Genomic DNA, 24,723 nt, shown 5'->3' with positions numbered 1-24,723 from the left:
ACAAGTGAAGTCAAAAGATGTAGATTTGTTTCTATTTACCAGAACACTAGCTTTATATGCTGCATGAGACACTACACCATGTGTCTTCATTAGAAAGTTGGTCAATTATAAATTGAGGTAGCATGATCTTCATGCATGTGTAGCTCCATGTTATTTCTCCAAATGGAGCACTTTTACAGTAGTAATACCATCCATTTCCAGTAGTACACATACCAAACATGAGTGAAATTACCTCCAAGGATTCTCAAGATACTAGTCTGTGTGCTTTGTGCTAATCATTATCTGTATAACACTCATGGCATTGATGGAAATGCTTTTCATTTATCTTACAAGATCACCAAAAATTGAAGCAGTTTGGATACTCAGACTGAATGCTCCAAACAAGATGACCAGGAAGTACAATATAACACTTAAAGCACCACACATGCTTGTGATTGCAAGTACTTGGGTGTGCCTCGAGATTAATACAGCCCTTGGCTTTGCCTCATAAATACTGTATTAGTCTTTTGACAAACGTTCTCATGCTGTATTTGCCACACACATGCATGGCATTATATGGCAAGAAATTTAACATTATATATACTGTAGGTAGTACACTCACATTGAACAGTAACACTGATGTTCCTGTTATCACTACCAACACTATTACTAGAAGAACACTCATACAATCCTGTGTCTTCTCTGTTAGCATTTGTCAATGTCAAGTTTACACTCACACTTGTCACATTTCCATTTCCAGTAGGAACACTAACACTATCACTCACTGATACTCTACCACTTAAAGTTCCATTAGTCCTACTCCACACTATTGTTGGTGGAGGATATCCTATAGCTTCACATGTAATTGTGGTAGTGTCTCCTTCAGCCATCACTGTTGTGGTACTGTTCATAGGAGTGATGATCATTGTTGGAACTGAAAAAAAACAAAAATAGTTACTACCCTAAATGGTACTCTCTAACAAGTGAATGGTACTTTCTCACTACAATTGTACAGTAGAGTTGGCAGTGCTATGTTTAGAGAGTGGAAAAAATAATGTTATCACAAAATGAAAAGAAACCAAAGGAATAGTAAGTATAATGTCATAAAGGCTTGACTATGCTAAACAACACTTGAGAGGCTAGTATTTGGTTAATATTTTGGGACAGGAAAGTTCAAACCTCCATAATCCTTACTGTACAATACTACTGCACTGTATGCTAATAACATGCACATACACATTCAAAAAAGCAGTCATTGTACGGTAACTCACTTGGACAAACATTAGGATGTATACATACTCCATCCTCCAATACATTTCCATTACTACAAAAGCATCCACTGGTACAAGTCAAGTTGCTACAGTTGTTAATGCTGCTAAAGTTACTGCAACTTATTTCCCAGTCACATAATCGATAATCCATACCAGCCAAACAGCCTAAAATTAGCAATACAACTTTTTCACGGGTGCTACTAAGTAACTGTTAAAATTAATTTATAATTACATTACTTACTACTGCAAACAATGTAAAGGGTTGTATTTAATGCAGTTAAGTATCACTATTTAAATATAGGCAGTGGATTCTGAACCGAAAGTCAATTCAATAAGCAATACCGGCTATTGGACCAACAGTAAAACTTAGACAAAAAAGGGTTACTAAAATGAAAAAAACAACAACAAAAAAATGACAAAACTCAGCCAGGGCTCAAACCCTGGACTACCAGTGTGTTGGTGAGTGTGCTAACCTCTGTGTTACTGCTGCTAACTACTCACCTCCCCTACTTTTCTATCTTATAAATGTGACTCAAGTAGTCTAAGCTGTATACAGTAAGAAGAATGTAACCTAAAGGTGAAGAAGAAACCAAAGTTGAACCCGATCCCAACCCTAACACTAATACTTCTTGCCATGTGCCCTAAAGTTGAATACTTGGGGCAACTAGTAGACGTGTGCCATAAAGTCGAATACTCTAGTAGCTACCCAGAGTATTCAACTTCAGGGCACGCATCTAGTAGCTGCCCCGAGTATTCAACTTTAGGGCATGCATCTAGTAGCTGCTCCAAGACGCATGCCCTAAAGTCGAATACTCAGGGCATACCAACCCTAACATACAACTAGTTGCTTGATACTCATGTAGATGGATGACCATCAATTATTTTGTGTTATCCACAAAAAAAACCTTTCAGTTCAGTAACCACTTCCTTAAATACGGTGAGTACAATAGAAAATAATAGTACCAGTGTGTTGTCTCAATCCTAATACAGAACTTGGTTCTCAACTATCTGTGTTGTTTGTGTCACACAGTGTACTTTATTGTGACACAAAGAGGAAAGCATAAAGCACAAAAACACACATTGTAGAAAACTAAACATACTTTGGCACATGTAAAGTGAAATATACTTTTAGAAAATGGTATGCATAAAATTTGATCTTTCAAATTTAATAAAGTTCTAATATCACTAAGAAACCTGCTAGCTGGTATCTGACAATTCAGAAGGATAGGGATACCTCCCTATGGAGGCATAGCCATTGTGCCGTTACTTTCTTTATAGACAGCAATATGGAAAGTGATTGTGGGTTTACATTTTGTGCAAGATAATGTAATACTCGACCCACAAAGAATCTTTTTATCCACTAGTTTAAATACACCCCCACCATTTTCAAAGTCAATTAGAAACATGCTCTCAACTCCTCTTAATTTTAGAAACCATGAAGAACCTTGGTCTAGGTCATTAACTTATACAATTAGTAGCTTCATAAGCTAAAGCAATATTGCATGGTGCTACCATTTCTGTAGAAAATATTGTAGTTTCTGTGGTAGATAACATGTTATGTATATTCCACATATCACCTCACCATGACTGTTGTCAGTGCCAATAGTATTGGTAGAATTACAAGTGTAAGTTCCCACATTAGATGATGTTACATTGTACACTGTTAGTGTGTTCTCAGTAGTAGTTGTGTTTAATGATCTAGACTCTATCCTGTACTTGCTTGTATCTGACATATCTATCATGACTCCATTAAAGTACCAACTGATGTCTGGAATTGGTTCACCAGTAGCTTCACATGTAAAATTTGCCACATCTCTTCCATCATCAGTTGAATCAACAATCTCTGACAACACAGCTGGGGCAACTGTAAAGCATACATCAACATTGGTCATATACATACACTTGTAGTCATGTACACATTCTACAGTGCAAGACTTGTTTAGTATAACCTAGCTCATATAATGTAGTTTACTTATCATCATAAGCACTACACTTGTGAGAAGGCTAAAATCTGTAAATGCAGGAATCAAAATATTAAACCTGTGACTGATGAGCCAATAGTAATATCTGTACGTTACATTCAATGTCTGTAACCAACTAAAGTGCTAGACATTGCCTAAAATTTCTTGCACCTACTATTGTAAATCCTACGTCACATCAAATCTGACCACCCTTCATTTTCTTATCTACACTGTTAATCTATTTGAAAGGCTACAAAAGTAGCTATAAAGCAACACACACTATAATTTACCACACATAATTATGTACTCACACAACACCACAGAATTACAAGAAGTCATTGAAGCTATTATATATTATATTGCTAACCACAACATGGTAGTCTGTAAGATTGAATAATTTATGAACAACAGACCATTAACTCACATTGAACAGTAACACTGGTGTTCCTGTTATCACTACCAACACTATTACTAGCAGAACACTCATACAATCCTGTGTCTTCTCTGTTAGCATTTGTCATTGTCAAGTTTACACTCACACTTGTCACATTTCCATTTCCAGTAGGAACACTAACACTATCACTCAGTAATACTCTATCACTTAAAGTTCCACTAGTCCTACTCCATACTACTGTTGGTGGAGGATATCCTATAGCTTCACATGTAATTGTGGTAGTGTCTCCTTCAGTAATCACTGTTGTGGTGTTCTCCAGTGGAGCTCTGATACTTGGTGGAACTACGTATATAAATGATTTGTACAATTATAACTAGAAAACAAATTTAGTGATATTTGTTTAATAATACAATAATTTTGTGTAGTAGCTAGTTAATTCACATTTATGTGATTGGATCTGTAAAAGAGGTCCTATACAGCGTGTTTACACTAGATGCAGAATTCGAACTATTGTGGAGTAATTCGATCTGGGGCAATTGACGCTTCAGTGTAAACACATGCTGAATCGAGCCATGCAAATTCGAATGGGGCTACCTACCTGTAAACAGTTGTGACCTTGCAGTTTGATTTAACTATAATAAATGGAATAAAAGTACGGACAGTTACAGCTAAAATTACGACTAAATGAAGCAACAGTGAAGTATTTAGGCGACAATATGGAAAGACAGCTTCAAGAACAACACAAGGGCTCAAAGCAAACATGCATGCGTGCAAATCAATAGTTAACTAACTACACAGAGTTGAGAGTAGTCGCCAACACCGAGGCCAACACTTAAGATTTTATCATGCCTACTAACCTGGTGATTCAGAGAGCACAAATCCTTTTTAACTCCATCAACAACCGTTACTTCGATGCAATTTATGATTGTGGGTTTACATTTTTTACAGATTGGAGCGAGCTCGCCTTTGTAGTATAAATGGGACTCAAAAACCGATCTGGATCGTACTGAATCAATCTCATGCAGAGTGATCTGCAGTATAAACACACAGATAGCCTTTCCAAATCTCCAAGTTTGACTAGTCATTACTCTGACCTATTACCTTAAATTATACCAAGCAATAGTGGTATGTTAGTGGCTGATGGTGATGAAATTTGAAGCTGGTACCTTATTCACAAGTCAAGTGATTTGTTGTTAGATACATGCAATTGGAAATGCGACAAGATTCCTTTTTGCAGATCTGATCACATTTTGGAGAAGAAAGTGGCAGTACAAAATGCAGCATGTGTTGGGAATATATACATCACCTGTAAATCATTATGTTAGAATTTACGTGTTCTTGATCTAGCCTATAGCTACGTATCACAATTTAATTTTAGTATTTTTGTGTTTTTAAAAGAACTGTGTACATGTGTCTTAGTTGAAACACACTATTAGAGTATCTTAAGAAAACCTGAAGCCTAAAAGCCAAACCAATATGTATGACTATTCTATTGAGAAAATTAACTATGGTCTGACTGTTCTAAAAGACTACCCTAGATTTACAGTGCAAAAGGCAAAAATACACCTAGTGTGATGGTATAATGGTCTAACTAATACCACTTGGATTAAATAAAAATGGTTAGCTTTTCATCTATTTTTTAACTATATTGCATTTTTCATACTGGAGTCATTGTGAACAAATGATGCATTAAGAAAATGATGACTTTTGCATCGTTGTCATTCAACTTACTTGGACAAACATTAGGATGTATACATACTCCATCCAGCAATACATTTCCATTACTACAGAAACATCCACTCTCACAAGTTGTATTGCTACAATTATCAACACCACTCAGGTCATCACAGCAAATGTGAAAGTCACACATTCGATAATCCATACCAGCCAAACAACCTGAAATATGTGGACACATGCATTAATACAATTCAAAATACCGTCAATTGTAATCTCACCAGGGAGAGAGTCAGTGCCAATAATATTGGTAGCATTACAAGTGTAAGTTCCCACATTAGATGATGTCACATTGTACACTGTTAGTGTGTTCTCAGTAGTAGTTGTGTTTATTGATCTAGACTCTATCCTGTACTTGCTTGTATCTGACACATCTATCATGACTCCTTTAAAGTACCAACTGATGGTTGGAACTGGTTCACTAGTAGCTTGACATGTAAAATTTGCTACATCTCTTCCTTCATCAGTCGAATCAACGATTTCAAATAAAATGGTTGGCTCAACTGAAAAAGGAAATGATTTTTCAGTTACACATCTTACACATTAAATGGATAAGTCATCAAGACACATGGTAGTGTGTTGTGTGACCCAAGAATGCAAGGAACAATTATGTTATTAACAGAAACCAAAATCAAGCAATTTTCACATACCGTATAATGGAAATGATTTGCGGAAGAAAACATCTGCAAATTTGCACTTTTAGATGCATCCGTGAATGTTTTCTTGCAAAATTTTCCTACAATTAAAAAACTTTTTGTTCCTGAATCAGTTGATGCAGCATTCATATGAGTGCACAAGCGGGTAGCTACTCGCCTTGCTACTCACTAAACTGCTATAGACCTATATGCATGACAGTATAGCCAGTGAGGAGCAAGACCATGTGATTCAAATTTGAACAGATATGCAAACTTCAGTGACAGTTAGTGCTACTCATGTAGGGAAAATACCATTGCAGCCCAGCGATTCACTGCACTGGCATGGCATGTCTTAGCCTTGGTTTTAGTGCCGCCCCAAAGGATAGGCGTGCCTATTGTCCGTGCTCATTATTGTGCCTACTTCTCCAGCGAAGCAGCGATCATGCATGGCTACTAGTACTCGTGTTATGCATCATGTCAGAGTTGAGTCATATAGTTGATATGGTATCCTAAATGAACTCAACTTTTTTCTTGTTTGCTAGACCTCTAAGTTTGTGCTGGTTTGTGCTATATTCATGCATACATGCAGACATAGTGACCCAGTTGTGTAAAATATTGTTGCAGATATGTAATACTCACAAAGGCCTTGAAACTTATTGTGCCGAAAGCCATCTAGTATTCCCTGTTACTAGTCATTGACCAATAGCCTATATTATCACATAGTGTTGTAGTTATGACAGAATATACACTCTAGCAGTAGGTAATGAAAAAAAGTTAATCTGAAAATGTAAGTTATATAACCAACAATAAAACTATACAGTTCTCAGTTGTGGGATACTTCGCTGCAATCTGAGTTTAGAGTGGAAATATGTGGGACTGGACATAATCACTAGTTTTAAGGGGATACTTTTCATAGAATGTTTAGTGATTTTCAATATAGATACCTTAAAGATGATTCAAAGGTGAGTAGCAGTTATGAACAAACATTGAGGTAAAATCTGATTCTACCTGGAAAAGTGCTATTAAAAATATGTTGAAAATGTGTCTATAGATAAATCAACCATTGTATGAGTTCCTGTCTGTGAAAAATTGGAATAAAGGTTAACAGAGTTACATTGTAATACTCTAATATCATGCTCACACGCTCTAGTGGTTTAGGCTATGAAACAGCAACAAAGACAAAGACCACAAATTAACACACATCTTGACCTTGCTTGACTTTGTTAGAACAAAGGCATTCAAGCCAGGATCAAACAAGTTGTGAAATCTAAGTAACACAATCTCAAATGATTTATCATCAATCACATTTGATTTAACAACTTTTCAATCTTGGACTTTTTGAAGGCCAAGTTCTTTCCATAGATTGGCTGTTTCACAATATGTACTAAAGAGTAGAAAGTATTGGCTAAGAGAAACTATAATTTGATTGTTTTCAAGGTAAGTTATACAGGTACATATATGTAATTAAGAAGCATGCTAATTCAAACACCTACCTCAACTCTAATAACACTAACCCAATATAAAAATTTAACAGATGACAATCAACTCACATTGAACAGTAACACTGGTGTTCCTGTTATCACTACCAACACTATTACTAGCAGAACACTCATACAATCCTGTGTCTTCTCTGTTAGCATTTGTCATTGTCAAGTTTACACTCACACTTGTCACATTTCCACTTCCAGTAGGAGCACTAACACTATCACTCACTGATACTCTATCACTTAAAGTTCCACTAGTCTTAGTCCATACTATTGTTGGTGGAGGATATCCTATAGCTTCACATGTAATTGTGGTAGTGTCTCCTTCAGTAATCACTGTTGTGGTGTTCTCCAATGGAGCTCTGATATTTGGTGGAACTAAAACAAAGTATGATATCATGGAATAGTAGCAATTCAGCATTGAAACTGAGTCACTCTGACCCAGATGATCCACTGACCCAAATTTGGCCTGGATGTGACAAAGCTTAATTAAAACCACGGTGTGCACCAAGAGCTACATTTTATGAGTGCTCCACTAGTATATTAATTTAAATAAATGGGTAGCTATACAATAACTTAATGAAGAAGTTTTATAACTAATGATTAGTTAGTGGGCATGATTTAAAGTAAGCATACAAGGTTCACAAAGGTTGGCTCGCTGCAAGACTAGACTATGACTCTTAGAATAACTGTGTCATTCATATAATCACATTGCATTGTACACAAAACAATAATAATCGATTGCTGAGTATGGGTCCATGTAATCCAACAGGCAGCAGCAGACATGTATTCATTCATACCTACAGACCTATACTACTGATAAATGGGTGTGTCCACATGTATGCCTACAGACAGTAACGCATAATGGGCATGGTTTATGAAAGAAGCTGGGACTAGACTATGATGCATTAATACACTTTCAGATCTAAATTCATTTCACATGTAATCAAATCTGCATTAAACATGGATATTCTATAAAGTGGGTCAGGCCCTGACAAAATGTGACCATGCAAGGTGACCCACCTGGTTTCAATGCTGGTACACATCATGTGTACCATATGTGACCAGATCTGCAAGAACCCCATACGTTAGTATCCATTTTATTACATTTTCTGTATCTAGATAGCCAAAGGGATGATAAACCGAAGTTTCAGCTCTAGAAGCCAAAAACTTTTAAAGTTACTGTACTACAAAGTGGCAAGAACAGAAAATCGATTTGCACAGTGACAATACAGGCAATAAATTACATGTGCTTAATAAAATGATCGTAACTTACAAAGCCACTGCTCTACCAAGATGCAACTTACACTATTGGGTTGTCCATAAACAGGCAAATCCATTGTTGGGCAAGTTTTAATTGTCTTTCAAGCCCTTCCTACGATCAGGCCAATGGTAAAAACATGAGGAAAAAGTGATGGTGAACCACTCATCCAAGCAAGGCAGACTAACGCTCATATCTTCTGTCTCCTTGGGAGTACTGACATGAAGAATTCTGCTTGCTTTAGGGATCATGATGCTACCAAGGTTTTTGGCATAAACAAGTGCTTAAAAAATTTATGGAATTTTTCACGATTTTGTAAATACTCCACCCATTGTATTTACTGTATTCTACTGTAAAATTAGGCTTGCACGAACATATGGGATATTCTTGCAGATCCGGTCACATATGTTACATGAGTACCTCACTTAAAGTGAGTATACATACAAATGATTCTGTACAGCTCAGGGTTAAGTAATATACCATGCATAAATGCAAAACTTGTAATGTTATACTTCCTTCACAATTCTGCTATATATGTACAATCCCATAATTTAAAACTGATGTATGATTTGCTCCATGCATTCTTACTTGGACAAACATTAGGATGTATACACACACCATCCAGCAATACATTTCCATTACTACAGAAACATCCACTTTCACAGGTCAAGTTGCTGCAATTGCTAACACCAGTAAAACTGTCACAGGTTACTTGCCAGCCACACAATTGATATTCCATACCAGCTAGACAACCTGAATTGAATAAAAATATTATTTCTAAGTGTTTAACAGTAATACACACGAACTCACCATGACTAGAGTCACTGCCAAACATATTGGTAGCATCACATGTGTAAGTTCCTACATCAACTTCAGTTGCATTGTACACTGTTAGTGTGTTCTCAGTAGTAGTTGTGTTTATTGGTCTAGACTCTATTCTGTACTTGCTTGAATCTGACACATCTATCATGACTCCATTAAAGTGCCAACTGATGGTTGGAACTGGTTCGCCAGTAGCTTGACATGTAAAATTTGCTATATCTCTTCCTTCATCAGTTAAATCAGTGATGTTTAATAAAATTTCTGGAATGACTATAGTACAAGAATAAATTTATAGCAACATTGCAACTTAGTAAATAAATATTAAACAATAGACAATTGAATTATCCTTTGGGTTCATATAGTAAGACTTTAAATATAAACATAGTACTAGATACTAGGGATCATAAAGGTTTATGCTTTCCCTCAAACAAATATTGGCCCAAAACCAGCCTTAAGAGAATGATTTGTGGTTAAAATAATTAATGGATAATCCTTAGGAATAGTTAATAAAAGTCATACACCTCACATGCATTACATTACTTGAAGGCATGTCCTCAAACACTGATAGGATAAACGAATAAGATACTGCAATAGAAAATTAAAATGGTCACTCAAGTGACTGCTTCATTTTTTTTCAATTTTGTTTTAGCTATGCTTTTTAATAGCTAGTTACATTTTATTTGCAGAAGAAAATACAGGTGACTTGTTATATTTCAGGAATCACTTCAGGAATAGCCATTCTAAATAAGTTTGGGAATAAAGAAAAAAAAGCACTGCTAAAAGAACTTACATATGCACACCCATTCACCTGCCTTGGAAGTGTTGCAGAGTTAACTCAAAACACTTCCAATAAGTTGCTGCAGAATTTTTATTAAGTTATTGACTGACTGATTAACTGACTGACTGACCGACTAACTAACTGAATGCCTCCATGATGCCTCAAGACATGCATAACTCATAACGGATAATGCTATGGGCTTGATTTTACCACTATCAGGTGTTGTTTCCGTCCAACAGATGTTTTTTGACATACTGAAGTATAACAGGTACAGTGGACTTGCTCCTGTCTTCTTTTTCATCCTATTCTCCCTTGAAGCACAAGGTGTTGATTTGTGGGTAGCATATCAATTGCTTCACATGTTACTAAGGGGGTTTCTTTTCACCATGGGTGTAGCAACTCTCTACAAACTTTGTGAATGACCTTCCCATTGGGTTCTTCAGGAATTTATGACCAAAACACCATAGCAGGCTTTGTATACTACCAGGAATTTCTTCGACTTGTGAAAGGGCACATCCTCTACATAATTATGTGAACAAAAACAAGAGGCAGCCATGAGGCTTTATCAAGAGAATTTGTGGGGAAAGAAACAAGATAGACAAACAAAAAAAACAGCTAATTAAGAAGATACTTCTGTGTGTAATAACACAGTACAGTAGTACTGTATAGTAGGGATATGGTTCTTTGTCTAAGATTCACTTTTCCTTTGTGACAGCTTGGCAGTATTGATTAGGCATAACTAAGCCAATAAATGTCTTCAGAGTAACCCTACACCCTTCCAATAAGCTTCTATAAAGTTTATGTTTTAACAGAATTTAACTGATTAACTGACTAATCACATAGTAGTTTAGTTTACCACACACTATTCCAATAGTAGGAGTGCAATTAATCCCAAATCACATGGTTTGTTTCTGTAATTGCACTGTTAATCCAATGGTGGGGCTAGGGGCTGAAGCCCCTCAGTCCACTGAGGGGGGGCTAAATGATATTTCCCTGAAATTAACCTTGGAGTGGGGCTGAAAACTGTGAACAAGCTGGATCAATATACCCTAATAGAACGCTCAAATAGAGACCTACTGCATCAAAGCGCTTCATAACACTCAAGCAGTCAAAGCGTTTCATAACCTTTTACCTTGAGAGTTGGTATCTTACCACTGTACCCTGTGTTTCCAGGTGTCTAAAGGCTGATCTCATAAATGCAGTATGTTTATTAACTTTGTAGTCAACAGCTTTTTATTCTAAAACTTTGTCAAAAGAGCTATTATTGACTTTAAATAGCCTATTTTAAATACTTTTGACTAAAAGTTGATGCTTTAGTTCAAATTGTGTCTATAAATTAATTCTGGTGAACTTTGAGACATTGTGAAAGCTATGATGGCTACAGTTTCTGGAGGGCTGCTCCCTACTGCAAAAGATTCTATACTCTGGTCATCCCCATCAATACTTCCTCTGCTACTGCTCCATAGTGACTGCAATAATTGCAGAAGCACTTCTCGTGCTACTTGGTGAGTAGAATGTAGCTAAAACAAAGCAGACTAGACACTTCATAACACTGATAGCTGGGAAACGCATTCAGTCATGCATTTTTAAAAATAATACATCTGGCATCATTCTTTTCTTTAATGCAGTAGGTCATCTACACCAGCAGCTAGCTATACTAGTGGTTTAATCCCTACTTTAGTCATAACTATACTATTGATATGCACAATGTACATACACTAATACTCAATGACATACATTGGATTGTAAGGTTGACAGTGCTGGTAATAGTGTTTAGTAGATTACTAACTGAACATTCATAACTTCCACTGTCATCTCTATATGATCCTGTTATGGTTAACTCAACAGTGACTCTAGTTACATTCCCTTCATTAGTGGACATTATTGAGTTACTAATTGTTGTCCTATTACTAATTGTTCCATCAATTTTTCTCCATTGAACATGAGGAGGTGGATGACCAGCACCAATACATGTTAGTGTAACATTTAATCCTTCCTGGACGTCTTCTGTTCTTCCTGGTGGTAGTGGCTCAACCAGCTCAGCAGCATCTGTAAAATGTAAAACAATTTAAATGACATAGTCTGGTAGTAGGTTTGCAATGTACAACAAAAAATCATCATTAATCATTAAAATTAATCACATCAGCTATTTCATTATAGACATGGCATGAAATACCTAAAGCTGTTATGATAGCAATGTTGTTTTTGCACAGTAACTACTGCAGTATAGTATACAGTTAAACAGAAATACTAGTAGGGGATCCGGAGAGTCTATTATACTTTCAAAATTTCCAGTTATTCTTTCTGGCAATTCTCTTTTTATTATTCTCAGAATTATTCCTTAAATTTTTGCTAAACATAATCATATTAGTGAAGGCTTTTATATAGGTGACATTAAAATATGAATTCAAGGTTGACTGCTTTATTAGAGTAAGTGACTGTTCTATTAGAGTATCTTGACCATTAAACCTTACACTGTTTCTGTGGTGTATCCAGAAAAAGATTTTTTCATTACACTGCAAGCAAAACTTATAATTTTGCACCAATTATTCCTAGAATTCATTCAATTATTCTGGAATATTCCCTATTTCTTTCCACACTCCCTATTGTTCCCAGAATTATTCTGGCATAATAGACACTCCTCTAAATACTAGTTAAGTAATCATATGGTAAAGTTATTTGCATTTGCTCCAAATAGTGTGTCAACAGCTATAAAATATGCACTGCAAGAGATGTCACTGAGTGCAGGGATATTGTGTCAAGTCTGAACAGCTTTCAGAAAACATACTGTCATGTATAACTAACACCATAACCGCCATGAGAAAATAAGTTTAAAATGGAACCGTTGTTATTAGCTTTCCATATATAGTTTGCCAGAATTGTGAAAGGCTGGGTATCAAGACATATGGTAGTGCCCAAGAAGAGATGTTATTAACGGGAAGAATGGAACTCTCACATATACATAGCTCTGTGCTCCTTATTCTAGAAAACAAGTTGATGTTGTGCTACTTCTAAAATCCAGGCACCATGCAGCTAGCTAAGAATTAACCATAGATAGTATATGCTACTATGAATTATTAGCTAATTCTCGTATTTCGTAATTCATGAAATTTTCATAATTCATTCAATTACATTGCTATGCACTGCTAAGGAAGCGCTTGTTAAGCAAACCGCCTTTATATTATGCACAGAAGTATCTTCTAAGCTGTTTTATAGTTTGACTATCATGTTTTTTCCCACAAATTCTCTCGACAAAGCCTCAAAGCTGCTCTTCATTTTTGTTCGCGTATGTAAGGGATATGCACCCTTTCAACTCGAAGCGATAGGCTATTCCTGGTAGTGTATGAGGCCTGCACCATTGTTTTTCAGTTGTTAAATGCCTGAAAACCTCAAAGGGAAGGTAGTTTACAAAGTCTAAGGAAAGTTGCCACACCTGTATTTCAGTCCGCCAAAAAGAAACCACCTCAGAGAAAAGTTCACCTGTGCAGAAGTTTAATACAGACTTCATTTCGCCTTTACTTCTTACGTAAAAGCTACTTTTACCATTATTAATGATTTTGCTCACGTGGGTGCATACGGACAAACATAGATAGGTAGATAGGTACACACACACACGCACGCACGCACGCACGCATGCACGCACGCACGCACGCACGCACGCACGCACGCACGCACGCACACACACTTTTACGGAAACAATTTCAGTAAACCAGGCACACGCCTGGTTTAAAATACAAATTTTACAGTGGAGTTCCCAAGAGGTGGTAGGGCAGGCCATACACCAAATTTCAGCAAAATTGCTTCAGCCATTCCTGATATATAAACAATCAAAATTTTGAAGTTTTCTTGTTTTTCGTCTTTTCGCACACTGCCACAAATGACTATAACAATAAAAGATTCCATTGCACTGAAATTTGGCAAAAATAAGGCGGGGTCAAAAGTCAACAATTTTTATACTAATCTGGTAAACATATAGAGAGTTACGATTGATTATTCGTATAAAAAAGAACAGTGTTCAGTGACATCTACAGGGTAACATATCAAGTTGAAAATCGGTCTGTAAATGCAGTAAATACTGGAATGCAAACCTTTTATATTCCAATTCATAATAAATTCTAATAGAAAGTTCAGCTATATACTACAAGAGAAATCAGCTGCTACAAGTCACCCTGTATAGAGTTCGGCTACATACAATTGCCCTGTAGAGAAGACAAGTCACCCTGTATATAGAGTGATCAGTTACATAACAAATCAGAGATTTCCACTACAAGAAAGTCACCCTGTAGAGAATTCAGATACATTACAGGTAACCCTGTAGAGTTCAACTACATTATAAGTTACCCTGTAGAGAGTTCAGTTATATTACAAGTCACCCTGTAGAGATTTCTGCTACAAGTAAACAAATCACAGCATTGAGTTCAGTTACATTAGAAGTAATTCTGTAGAGAGTTCAGCTGCAAACAAGCCTGTGGACAGTTCATGTAATAGTACCAAATCATAAAATAATTTGACTACACATATAAATCAGCACTCCTGTAGTAAAGAAAAAAAAACAAGAGAAAAGGAAGCCCCAAAGCCAGCCTATGGCCGCCTTTGGGGTTTGCAGTTACAAAAGAAGTGATATCTAAGTTGTAAAAAAGGGTGTGGCCCCAGGGTGAAAAATATGTGAAATCTAAGATGATGGCCAAGAAATGGCTGCGATGGTACCTTAATATCAAAAACGTTAATAACAACAATTCAGGTGAATTTAGTGCTGAATACTAGTTGGGGGTTGCCACTAAATTTTGTCATTAATCTACCATCACAGGAATTTCTTGCCCATCACCTTGGATTTCACATATTTTTCACCCTGACTTTTGGGTTATACTACAGTATCACACCTCTACTACATTGTATACTTATTGATGACAGCAAAGTTTTCTTACCATTAATTGTTAGGACTGCTACACTTTTTGCACCACCAACTACATTAGTAGCATTACACACGTAAGTCCCTACATCAGCTGATGCTGCATTGAAGATATTGAGTGTGCTCAGAGCAGTGCTGATGTTAACTGATACTGATGTTACAGTGTACTTGCTTGTGTCTGACACATTTATCATGGCACCATTAAAGTACCAACTGATCTCTGGAACTGGTTCACCAATAGCTTGACATACAAATGATGTTGGATTAGTTTCATTTTCTATTTGATCACTTAACTGTACAATAATTTCTGGTTGATCTATATAAACAGTATACAAATAACTACCACTTCAATAATCCTAATTACAATCAACTCACATTGAACAGTAACACTAATGTTCCTGTTATCACTACCAACACTATTACTAGCAGAACACTCATACAATCCTGTGTCTTCTCTGTTAGCATTTGTCAATGTCAAGTTTACACTCACACTTGTCACATTTCCATTTCCAGTAGGAACACTAACACTACTCACTGATACTCTATCACTTAAAGTTCCATTAGTCCTACTCCATTCTACTGTTGGTGGAGGATATCCTATAGCTTCACATGTAATAATGGTAGTGTCTCCTTCAGTAATCACTGTTGTGGTACTGTTCATAGGAGTGATAATTGTTGATGGAACTACATAAAATGTAATAACAGAATACAATAACCCACACGTATGTAAGTAGTAACTTCTCTTATTCCTTACTTGGACAAACATCAGGATGTATACACACACTATCCAGCAATACATTTCCATTACTACAGAAACATCCACTATCACAAGTTGTATTGGTACAATTATCAACACTACTCAAGTCACCACAAGTTATGTGAACATCACAAATTCGATAATCCATACCAGCCAAACAACCTAAAAAATGTGGTAGCAACACACCTAACAATAATTATAACTATATACTCTCACCATGAGTAGAGTCACTTCCAATAAAATTGGTAGCATTACAAGTGTAAGCACCCACATCTGTTTCGGTTGCATTGTACACTGTTAGTGTATTCTCAGCAGTAGTTGTGTTTATTGATCTAGACTCTATCCTGTACTTGCTTGTATCTGACACATCTATCATGACTCCACTGAAGTACCAACTGATGATCGGAACTGGTTCACCAATAGCTTGACATGTAAAATTCACTATATCTCTTCGTTCATCACTCAAGTCCATGATGTCTGATAAAATATCTGGGGAAACTGTAAAAAAAAAACAACAGAACCAGGCAGTATTAGGTTGCTTGTTACATGGGCAACCTCAGGGGTTTGTTCTAATGAATTATTATAGTAGAGCGTCATAGTGCAAAAAATGTGTCATTTTTGATGCAATTCTGAAACTTTCCACACAAATTGCACTCCTTGTGACATTTATTATTTGATATGGTGCGATCACAGATTTAACCTTTGGTGACCTTTATAGTCATCTTTGCATTGAAAATTAATCATACATATTTTCTTAGCCTCATCTTCTTGTTATTCTTTTTGCAATACACAAACAACTCATGAATGTTTTATCTGTTGCATTTGAAGGACCATACAATCATGTTAACCCATGTCTATGACTTGGTTTTCATACAGATTAGATAAAGAGCCTGAGGAAGCACAGGTGAATTTTGTTATCATGCCTACCAGACAAACTGCTTTGGGAACCTTCTTGTAAATTTGAGGTACATTAAACAGGATGAAATTTGGCTAATGATGAATTGTATGTGCAATACGAAACTCTGTGAAAAAAGATTAAGGCCTTCAAAAATATCTGGAATAAAAAGATCAAAGGTGGCAGCCAAAAATAGTTGCAGGATGATGGTGTTAATATGGTAACCAAGTCATAACTGCAATAATCAATTATATTGACATAGACATCAATGCAATCAGTTTGAGGCTGCCACCTTTAATCTTTTTGATATACCAGCCATTTTTGAAGGCCATTTTTGAAGGCCACTTTTCTTCATGTTTATAATTAGATACATACTGTAAACAATAACAAAATCATACATTTCAATGATACTAGATTAAGCGGAAAAAGCACAGGAGGATTATTACTGGGTGTATACAACCATTGGACTGGACTAGTGGACTGGACTGGTGTACTGGACATATTTTAACTTTTAACCAAATACTTGGGCACCTGGTTGTAAGTATGCTAGTCTCATGTAGTTTGACCACTCCATCACACGTAAAGAAACGTACGCACGCACGCACACACACACAGACAAAAGAAAGGTATGATCATGCCAGACTTGTCAACATTGCCCAGCTTCAGCTATGGAATAGCAAAACAATTAACTGTCACCACTTTATTTAGCTGGTTCGATGACTACAACTTGTATTTAGGATACATGGTTACTACAACACTACATACACATGTACTGTATAGTTTGTACTTCATGATAAGACAAATGGTAGCCATACAATGAAGATTATGCCAAGAGATATGTTTTGCACGCAATCCTAAGATGAACAGGCAGTACCAAGTAGACAGGTCTACCTGCATATTTTACATCCAGTGTAGCAAAAGCTACAGTACAACCAGATACCCAAATATGTGATAAAAACAGGGAAAAAAGCTGAGTCCAGTAGTTCATTGTATAGAACCATTATTACTGGTTACTGCTTGATCCTACAGTGTAGGTACTAGTTAATTTAGTTATTGAATACTATCTACACCACATCAAAGAACAACGTTGCTCCAAACATGCTAGAGTACAAGTACATTGTATAACTAAACATCCTCTTTCTAAAATATTCCATCACTGATAAGCAAAATAAAATAACCAAATTTCCATATGATTTCAAGCGGGCCACAAATTTATTCCCTTTACTTTATTAGTCAGTACTAAACTAGGATGGCTAAGGTACAGATTAACTTTGCACTTTACATGATGATTATGCACACAAGTATTCCTACTAGAAAATCCTTATCCTTACAATTATATATTAAGGCAAACTTTATGGAGGAACTTCTGGTAAAATTTAAGAGTGTTGACTACCAACAGTGCATGGCAACTATTTGAAAAATAAAGACTGGAGGTATGTATGTGTGTAAATTGTCCTTTTGTTCTTCCTATTGTGGCATCAGTTTTCACACACACACTATCACATGTCTCTTTGATTATGTATCATACTTAAGAATAATTGACTCACATTGAACAGTAACACTGGTGTTCCTGTTATCACTACCAATACTATTACTAGAAGAACACTCATACAATCCTGTGTCTTCTCTGTTAGCATTTGTCAATGTCAAGTTTACACGCACACTTGTCACATTTCCATTTCCAGTAGGAACACTAACACTATCACTCACTGATACTCTATCACTTAATGTTCCACTAATCCTACTCCATTCTATTGTTGGTGGAGGATATCCTACAGCTTCACATGTAATTGTGGTAGTGTCTCCTTCAGTAATCACTGTTGTGGCGTTCTCCAATGGAACTCTGATACTTGGTGGAACTACAAAGGTAAAATGTGTCAATTTTATTACGGTTGTATAAAATGTAATGTAGCCCACAAAATCAAAACATTTCCACATTTTTCTTACTTGGACAAACATTAGGATGTATACATACTCCATCCAGCAATACATTTCCATTACTACAGAAACATCCACTCTCACAAGTTGTATTACTACAATTATCAACACCACTCAGGTCATCACAGCAAATGTGAAAGTCACATATTCGATAATCCATACCAGCCAAACAACCTGAAATATGTGGACACATGTATAAACATAATTCAAAATACTAACTGCTAGTTGTAATCTCACCATGAATGTAATCACTGCCAATAATATTGGTAGCATTACAAGTGTAAGTTCCCACATTAGATGATGTTACATTGTACACTGTTAGTGTTTTCTCAGTAGTAGTTGTGTTTATTGATCTAGACTCTATCCTGTACTTGCTTGTATCTGACACATCTATCATGACTCCATCAAAGTACCAACTGATGGTTGGAACTGGTTCACCGGTAGCTTGACATGTAAAATTTGCTACATCTCTTCCTTCATCAGTTGAATCATCAACATCTGATAAAATAGCTGGGACAACTGTGAAAAAGAATAAAATAGTTTGAAATTGAACAATACTGAATTTAGAACTAGTGATAAAGGCTGATACACACCTGACCACAAACTGGACCTACTGCTACACAGTGAATGAACTTGATAAGTGTGTGCACATACTGAATCACATTATCTATGGCAAGATAGGGCATGAAGAGACAAGTGGTATGTATATGGAAGAGTACTCGTGGGTACTGACAACTTAAAGCTTGTTTGTTAACTTTTTTGCAACATAATTATGACCGGTGAACCAGTGAATACTGCATCAAAAATAACACTACACTTAATGGTTTCACCTGAAAACAGGCCCCAACCATCATCAATAACTGAATGTTATATTGGGTGCTGCTTGATATGTCTTAGAACTTGCTATAGTAATAAAGATGCAGCAGCTAGATTACTGACTAAGGCAGATGCAGGTGTACTTAGGTACCTAGCATCCAGCAATGCCCTGGACTGCCCAATTTAAATCCAAAATATGCATATAGCACTAGCTCAGCCCAGGTAGTATGCGGGCCAAGCTGATGTAGAATGTTAAACACAATTTACCACTATATATAAGGAAGCCTGTGTACGGTTGGGATTAAATGATATTAGAACCTACAATCGATGATATTCAATACCATTGCACATGCAAACATTGATCATGTGATTGCTACTTGCAACAGGTGCTACTTGGTATTACTTGTGCTGAATCCTGTCTCAGACATTGAATCCACCTTAAGCATGCCAAAACACCCTCTTTCCCTCCCTTGTTTACATTGCCAAAGCCTGAGTAATCACATGTGTTCACACGCTTTGTATAAATAAGTTAACACACTTGGCAGCCCAGGACATGGGCGCAGTCAGGCTACTTGATATGTCTTGGAGCTTGCTATACTAATGTAGATACAGCAACTAGCTTCCTGACTAAGGCAGATGCAGGTGCATTTAGCTAGCACCTAGCATTCAGCAATGTCCTGGGCTGTGTAATCTCATAATATGCATATAGGTGCATCCCAGGTAGAGGAAAAGCTAGGCTGACATAGGATGTTAACTTTTTTGTAACATATTTATGACTGGTGAATGTATATACTGCATCAAAAAGAAAGATATCGCTATACTTAAATGTTTTCATCTGAACACATGCTCAAACTATCAGTAATTACTGAATGACATTATGCTTTGTTTTCAGCTATGTTCAGCCTGTTACATGGTTTTACAAATGAAGAACATTATGAGAAGCATGCCTGCGATCAATTTAGTTACTATGGATGATTTCCATAACAAACTTAAGGATGCACCTGCTACTGCAAATTGGCATCTTGCACTGTCAATGAGAATAAACATGACACAAAGGAGGACAAAAGTAAGTGCATGATACGTACATTGTATGTACTGCAGCATGCCAAAAAGCACCTGTTGGGCTGAAGCAATGTCAAACACTGAAAAACTGAAAAATCAAGCCTGTAGCCTTAGCCAGTATTGAGGTACACTTGTCAGAAGGCATCAGTCAGTCAGTCAGTCAGTAAATCAGTCAGTGAGTCAGTCAGTCGATCAGTCAGTCAGCCAGTCGGTCGGTCGGTCGGTCGGTCGGTCGGTCGGTCGGTCGGTCGGTCGGTCGGTCGGTCGGTCGGTCGGTCGGTCGGTCGGTCGGTCGGTCAGTCAGTCAGTCAGTCAGTCGGTCATGAGTCAGTCGGTTGGTTGGTCAGTCGGTCAGTCAGCCAGTTAGTCAGAAAATTCCACTGAATATATATATTTTTTAAGTTCATAGCAACTTTTGGAAGGGCACTTTTGGGCTTGGTTATACCTCACCAATATCGCCAAGGCACCATGTAGTGATTGTGAGGCTGGCTTCCAGTCAACGTTTTTTTGTGAGAAAGTGCAAATCTCCATGACATACAGTACATGACATACTGTACTACAATACTGTATGTCATGAGTGACTAATCTAACAGAATTGCTTTATTTATTGGATCACATCAGACCATTAACAATCACTTGCATATCCACACCATCTAACATTCTGCAGGCAGTTTCCATTTCTGCAATGATGGAATGTTTGCCATCATGGATGTAGCATTACCCCATGTTGAACACATCAGTAGCAATTTTCTGAAATAAAAATTGTGTAGCCCTATTGTCTCTAGTCCATGACCTGGGAACCTATCAGCTGCACCAACAAATGTGCAAAAGATTCGGAAGCACCCAGGGTCTCATCAAACAGGGGGAGAAGTAAAAGTAAGTAGTTAAAGAAGAAAACTTTCCTGATCATTGCAGAGGTTTCCGGCACCACTTAATCCAGAAAAACTGAAACAAATTAAAAACACAAGACTTTTGCCAATTTACATAGTGGTTACAAACAGGCATATCTCATGAAGCATTCATCTGATCACTTAGAAAAACAGATTTTATTAATTTGACACAGAGTAAGCTATCTAACTTTTCAACATACAATATAGAACTCACAGACTACAACACGCTGAATCATTTTGCATTCTTTCGTCATTGTATTACCATTGTGCTCATCTGACATTTGCTAAATCATGTGATATCTATATACCAACTGGATCACCATACATTACATCAAGAGAAAATTGATACGACAAAGTAGGACCAAGTTATGGCCTTTTGTGCATTGTCATGTGAAGAAGGAAGACAAGGAATAGTTCTTTTGCTCAAAGTGAAGTGGGAAGCTCTGGGTTGGATGGATGTGACAAAGTACGGGATTATTTAAACCAAAATTTAATAGTGAGTAAGACGATGTTTTGTTTTAGATAGCTTTAACAGTTTTTGTGTTATGGAATTTAGTTTTACAAGGCATGCATGCAATCCAGTATACTGGATTATGAGCATTTTCGGTGCTTGTATTTTATAAAGCAGCTGTGGATTTAAGTTAACGATTAAAGAAGTAAACACATTAGATGGGAGCAAGGTGTCTGAAGAGATAAAGTCACAGAGTAGGGGTATGCCTCACCACTTTTGACAACAATTGGAATACTAAGATGTAGATCAAAAACAATCCTCAAAGACTCATCATCCAGCTTAGTGCCAAGGAAGATATAGGAGAGAGGAGACAACAGACAGTAAGCGAGCCTTTGCTTTAGCATTAGAAGTAGAATGCAGTGCTGCGGTAAGCAACAAGCCATACGTATCTGATACCTATGTGACAAACAGTTAAGAAATAAGCTTGTAACTGTAACTATTGTTATGCTGAAGGTAGTGTGCAGTTAGTAGTCAGCAGAAAATAAAGTTTTAGAAAACATTTTGGATCGCAATTTAAGTTAAGAATTCCTAACCAATACTGCCAAGTTATCGTGAAGGAAATATGAGGGCAGTTTTATGACATTTTTGGCAGGAAAATGCAAATCTTCATAACCACAACCTATACAACACTGTATGATATATGTCACCTGAGCAAGTACTACTGAGACATATCAAAATTCCTATATCCCACAAGACATGTTACAAATATAATCAACTAACATTGAACAGTAACACTGATGTTCCTGTTATCACTACCAACACTATTACTAGTAGAACACTCATACAATCCTGTGTCTTCTCTGTTAGCATTTGTCATTGTCAAGTTTACACTCACACTTGTCACATTTCCAATTTCAGTAGGAGCACTAACACTATCACTCACTGATACTCTATCACTTAAAGTTCCACTAATCCTACTCCATTCTATTGTTGGTGGAGGATATCCTATAGTTTCACATGTAATTGTGGTAGTGTCTCCTTCAGTAATCACTGTTGTGGTGTTCTCCAATGGAACTCTGATATTTGGTGGAACTACAAAGGTAAATAAATAGTTAACTCTACAGTCATGTAAAGTGTAATGTAGCCCAAAAAATTAATTTAAAACAATAGTAGAACCATTTCCACATTTTTCTTACTTGGACAAACATTAGGATGTATACATACTCCATCCAGCAATACATTTCCATTACTACAGAAACATCCACTCTCACTAGTTGTATTACTACAATTGTTGAGACTACTCAAGTCATCACAAGTTAGTTGAACACCACTCATTTGATAATCCATACCAGCCAAGCAACCTGAAATATGTGGACACATGTATAAATACAATTCAAAATACTGTCAATTCAGTGTAACCTCACCATGACTGTATTCACTGCCAACAATATTGGTAGCATTACAAGTGTAAGTTCCCACATTAGATGATGTTACATTGTACACTGTTAGTGTGTTCTCAGTAGTAGTTGTGTTTATTGATCTAGACTCTATCCTGTACTTGCTTGCATCTGACACATCTATCATGACTCCATCAAAGTACCAACTGATGGTTGGAACTGGTTCACCAGTAGCTTGACATGTAAAATTTGCCACATCTCTTCCTTCATCAGTTGAATCATCAACATCTGATAAAATAGCTGGGACAACTGTGAAAGAGAATAAAATAGTTTGAACTCATTAAAGAAGACACATAAGTAGCAGTTTTAATAAAGATGAACGATATTGAATGAGAGCTGATACACACCTAACCACAAACTGGACCTACTGCTATGAGTGCTCTTATTCAACAATGTAACAAAATGGCACAAGTACTTATATTAGCTGAGTATATATCGGTCTAAGGTTACATTTCTTGTCTACAGTTGCAATGATAATTATGGAAGACAGTAGTTCTAATTGCATGACTACTTGTTGGAAAATTTTTATATTCTAATAGAGTGAACAATATCCAGCTGTGGGCATGTGCCTGGTTTACTGAAATTGTTTTTGTAAAAATGTGTGTGTGTACCTATCTACTTATCTACCTATGTTTGTCCATATGTACCCACTTGAGCAAAATCATTAAATGGTAAAAACAACTTTATGTAAGAAGCAAATGGGGAAATGAAGTCTGTATTCAACTTCCGCACTAGGTAAACTTTGTGGTTTCTTTTTGGTGGTCTGAAATATGGGTGTGGCGTCCCCTCAGACTTTGTAAATTATCAGATTTTACAGGCATTTAACAACTAAAAAACAATGGTGCAGGCCTTGTAGACTACCAGGAATAGTCTATCCCTTTGGGTTGAAAGTATCCCCTACGTACGTGAACAAAATGAAGAGCAGCTTTGAGGCTTTGTTGAGAGAATATGTGGGAAAAAAATATGATATGCATAGTCAAACTATAAAACAGTTTAGAAGATACTTCTGTGTATAAAATGTCATTAAAGGCGATTTGTTTAACAAGCGTTTCCTTAGCAGTGCATGGCAACATAATAATAATAATAATTATTGAAGAATTACGAAAATTTCATGACTTATGAAATCCAAGAAATACAGTTATGTATTATTGCACAACCAAAAACTTATTGGTTAAAATAGTTTGTTAATTCCAGATGAGTTAGCTAGCTGCATGGCACCTGTTTTCTAG

At 36.6% G+C, this 24,723-nt stretch overlaps 1 protein-coding gene across 3 annotated transcripts in view; it reads right to left on the bottom strand.

The window, feature by feature from the left end:
* The window catches only part of LOC136262605 (hemicentin-1-like), a 129,557-nt gene that overhangs the window by 67,660 nt on the left and 37,174 nt on the right, over positions 1–24,723 (bottom strand). For all 3 annotated transcript variants that reach the window (XR_010704246.1, XM_066056992.1, XM_066056993.1), the window contains 20 exons: positions 23,462–23,743; positions 23,234–23,398; positions 22,818–23,129; positions 19,056–19,337; positions 18,828–18,992; positions 18,428–18,739; positions 16,202–16,483; positions 15,983–16,147; positions 15,604–15,912; positions 15,245–15,544; positions 12,057–12,368; positions 9,530–9,811; positions 9,308–9,472; positions 7,525–7,836; positions 5,561–5,842; positions 5,337–5,501; positions 3,636–3,947; positions 2,833–3,114; positions 1,251–1,415; positions 602–913 (listed from right to left, as the gene is read on the bottom strand). Coding sequence is in view for 2 of the 3 variants with exons in the window: in XM_066056992.1 (XP_065913064.1) it covers positions 602–913; positions 1,251–1,415; positions 2,833–3,114; positions 3,636–3,947; positions 5,337–5,501; positions 5,561–5,842; positions 7,525–7,836; positions 9,308–9,472; positions 9,530–9,811; positions 12,057–12,368; positions 15,245–15,544; positions 15,604–15,912; positions 15,983–16,147; positions 16,202–16,483; positions 18,428–18,739; positions 18,828–18,992; positions 19,056–19,337; positions 22,818–23,129; positions 23,234–23,398; positions 23,462–23,743 (5,163 nt within the window). In the remaining variant the exon portion in view is untranslated. The remainder of the gene's footprint in view (positions 1–601; positions 914–1,250; positions 1,416–2,832; positions 3,115–3,635; positions 3,948–5,336; positions 5,502–5,560; positions 5,843–7,524; positions 7,837–9,307; positions 9,473–9,529; positions 9,812–12,056; positions 12,369–15,244; positions 15,545–15,603; positions 15,913–15,982; positions 16,148–16,201; positions 16,484–18,427; positions 18,740–18,827; positions 18,993–19,055; positions 19,338–22,817; positions 23,130–23,233; positions 23,399–23,461; positions 23,744–24,723) is intronic.

The sequence above is a fragment of the Dysidea avara genome, chromosome 7 (genome assembly GCF_963678975.1).
Source record: "Dysidea avara chromosome 7, odDysAvar1.4, whole genome shotgun sequence".
NCBI lineage: Eukaryota > Metazoa > Porifera > Demospongiae > Dictyoceratida > Dysideidae > Dysidea > Dysidea avara.
This window is presented reverse-complemented; position numbering and strand designations above follow the sequence as displayed.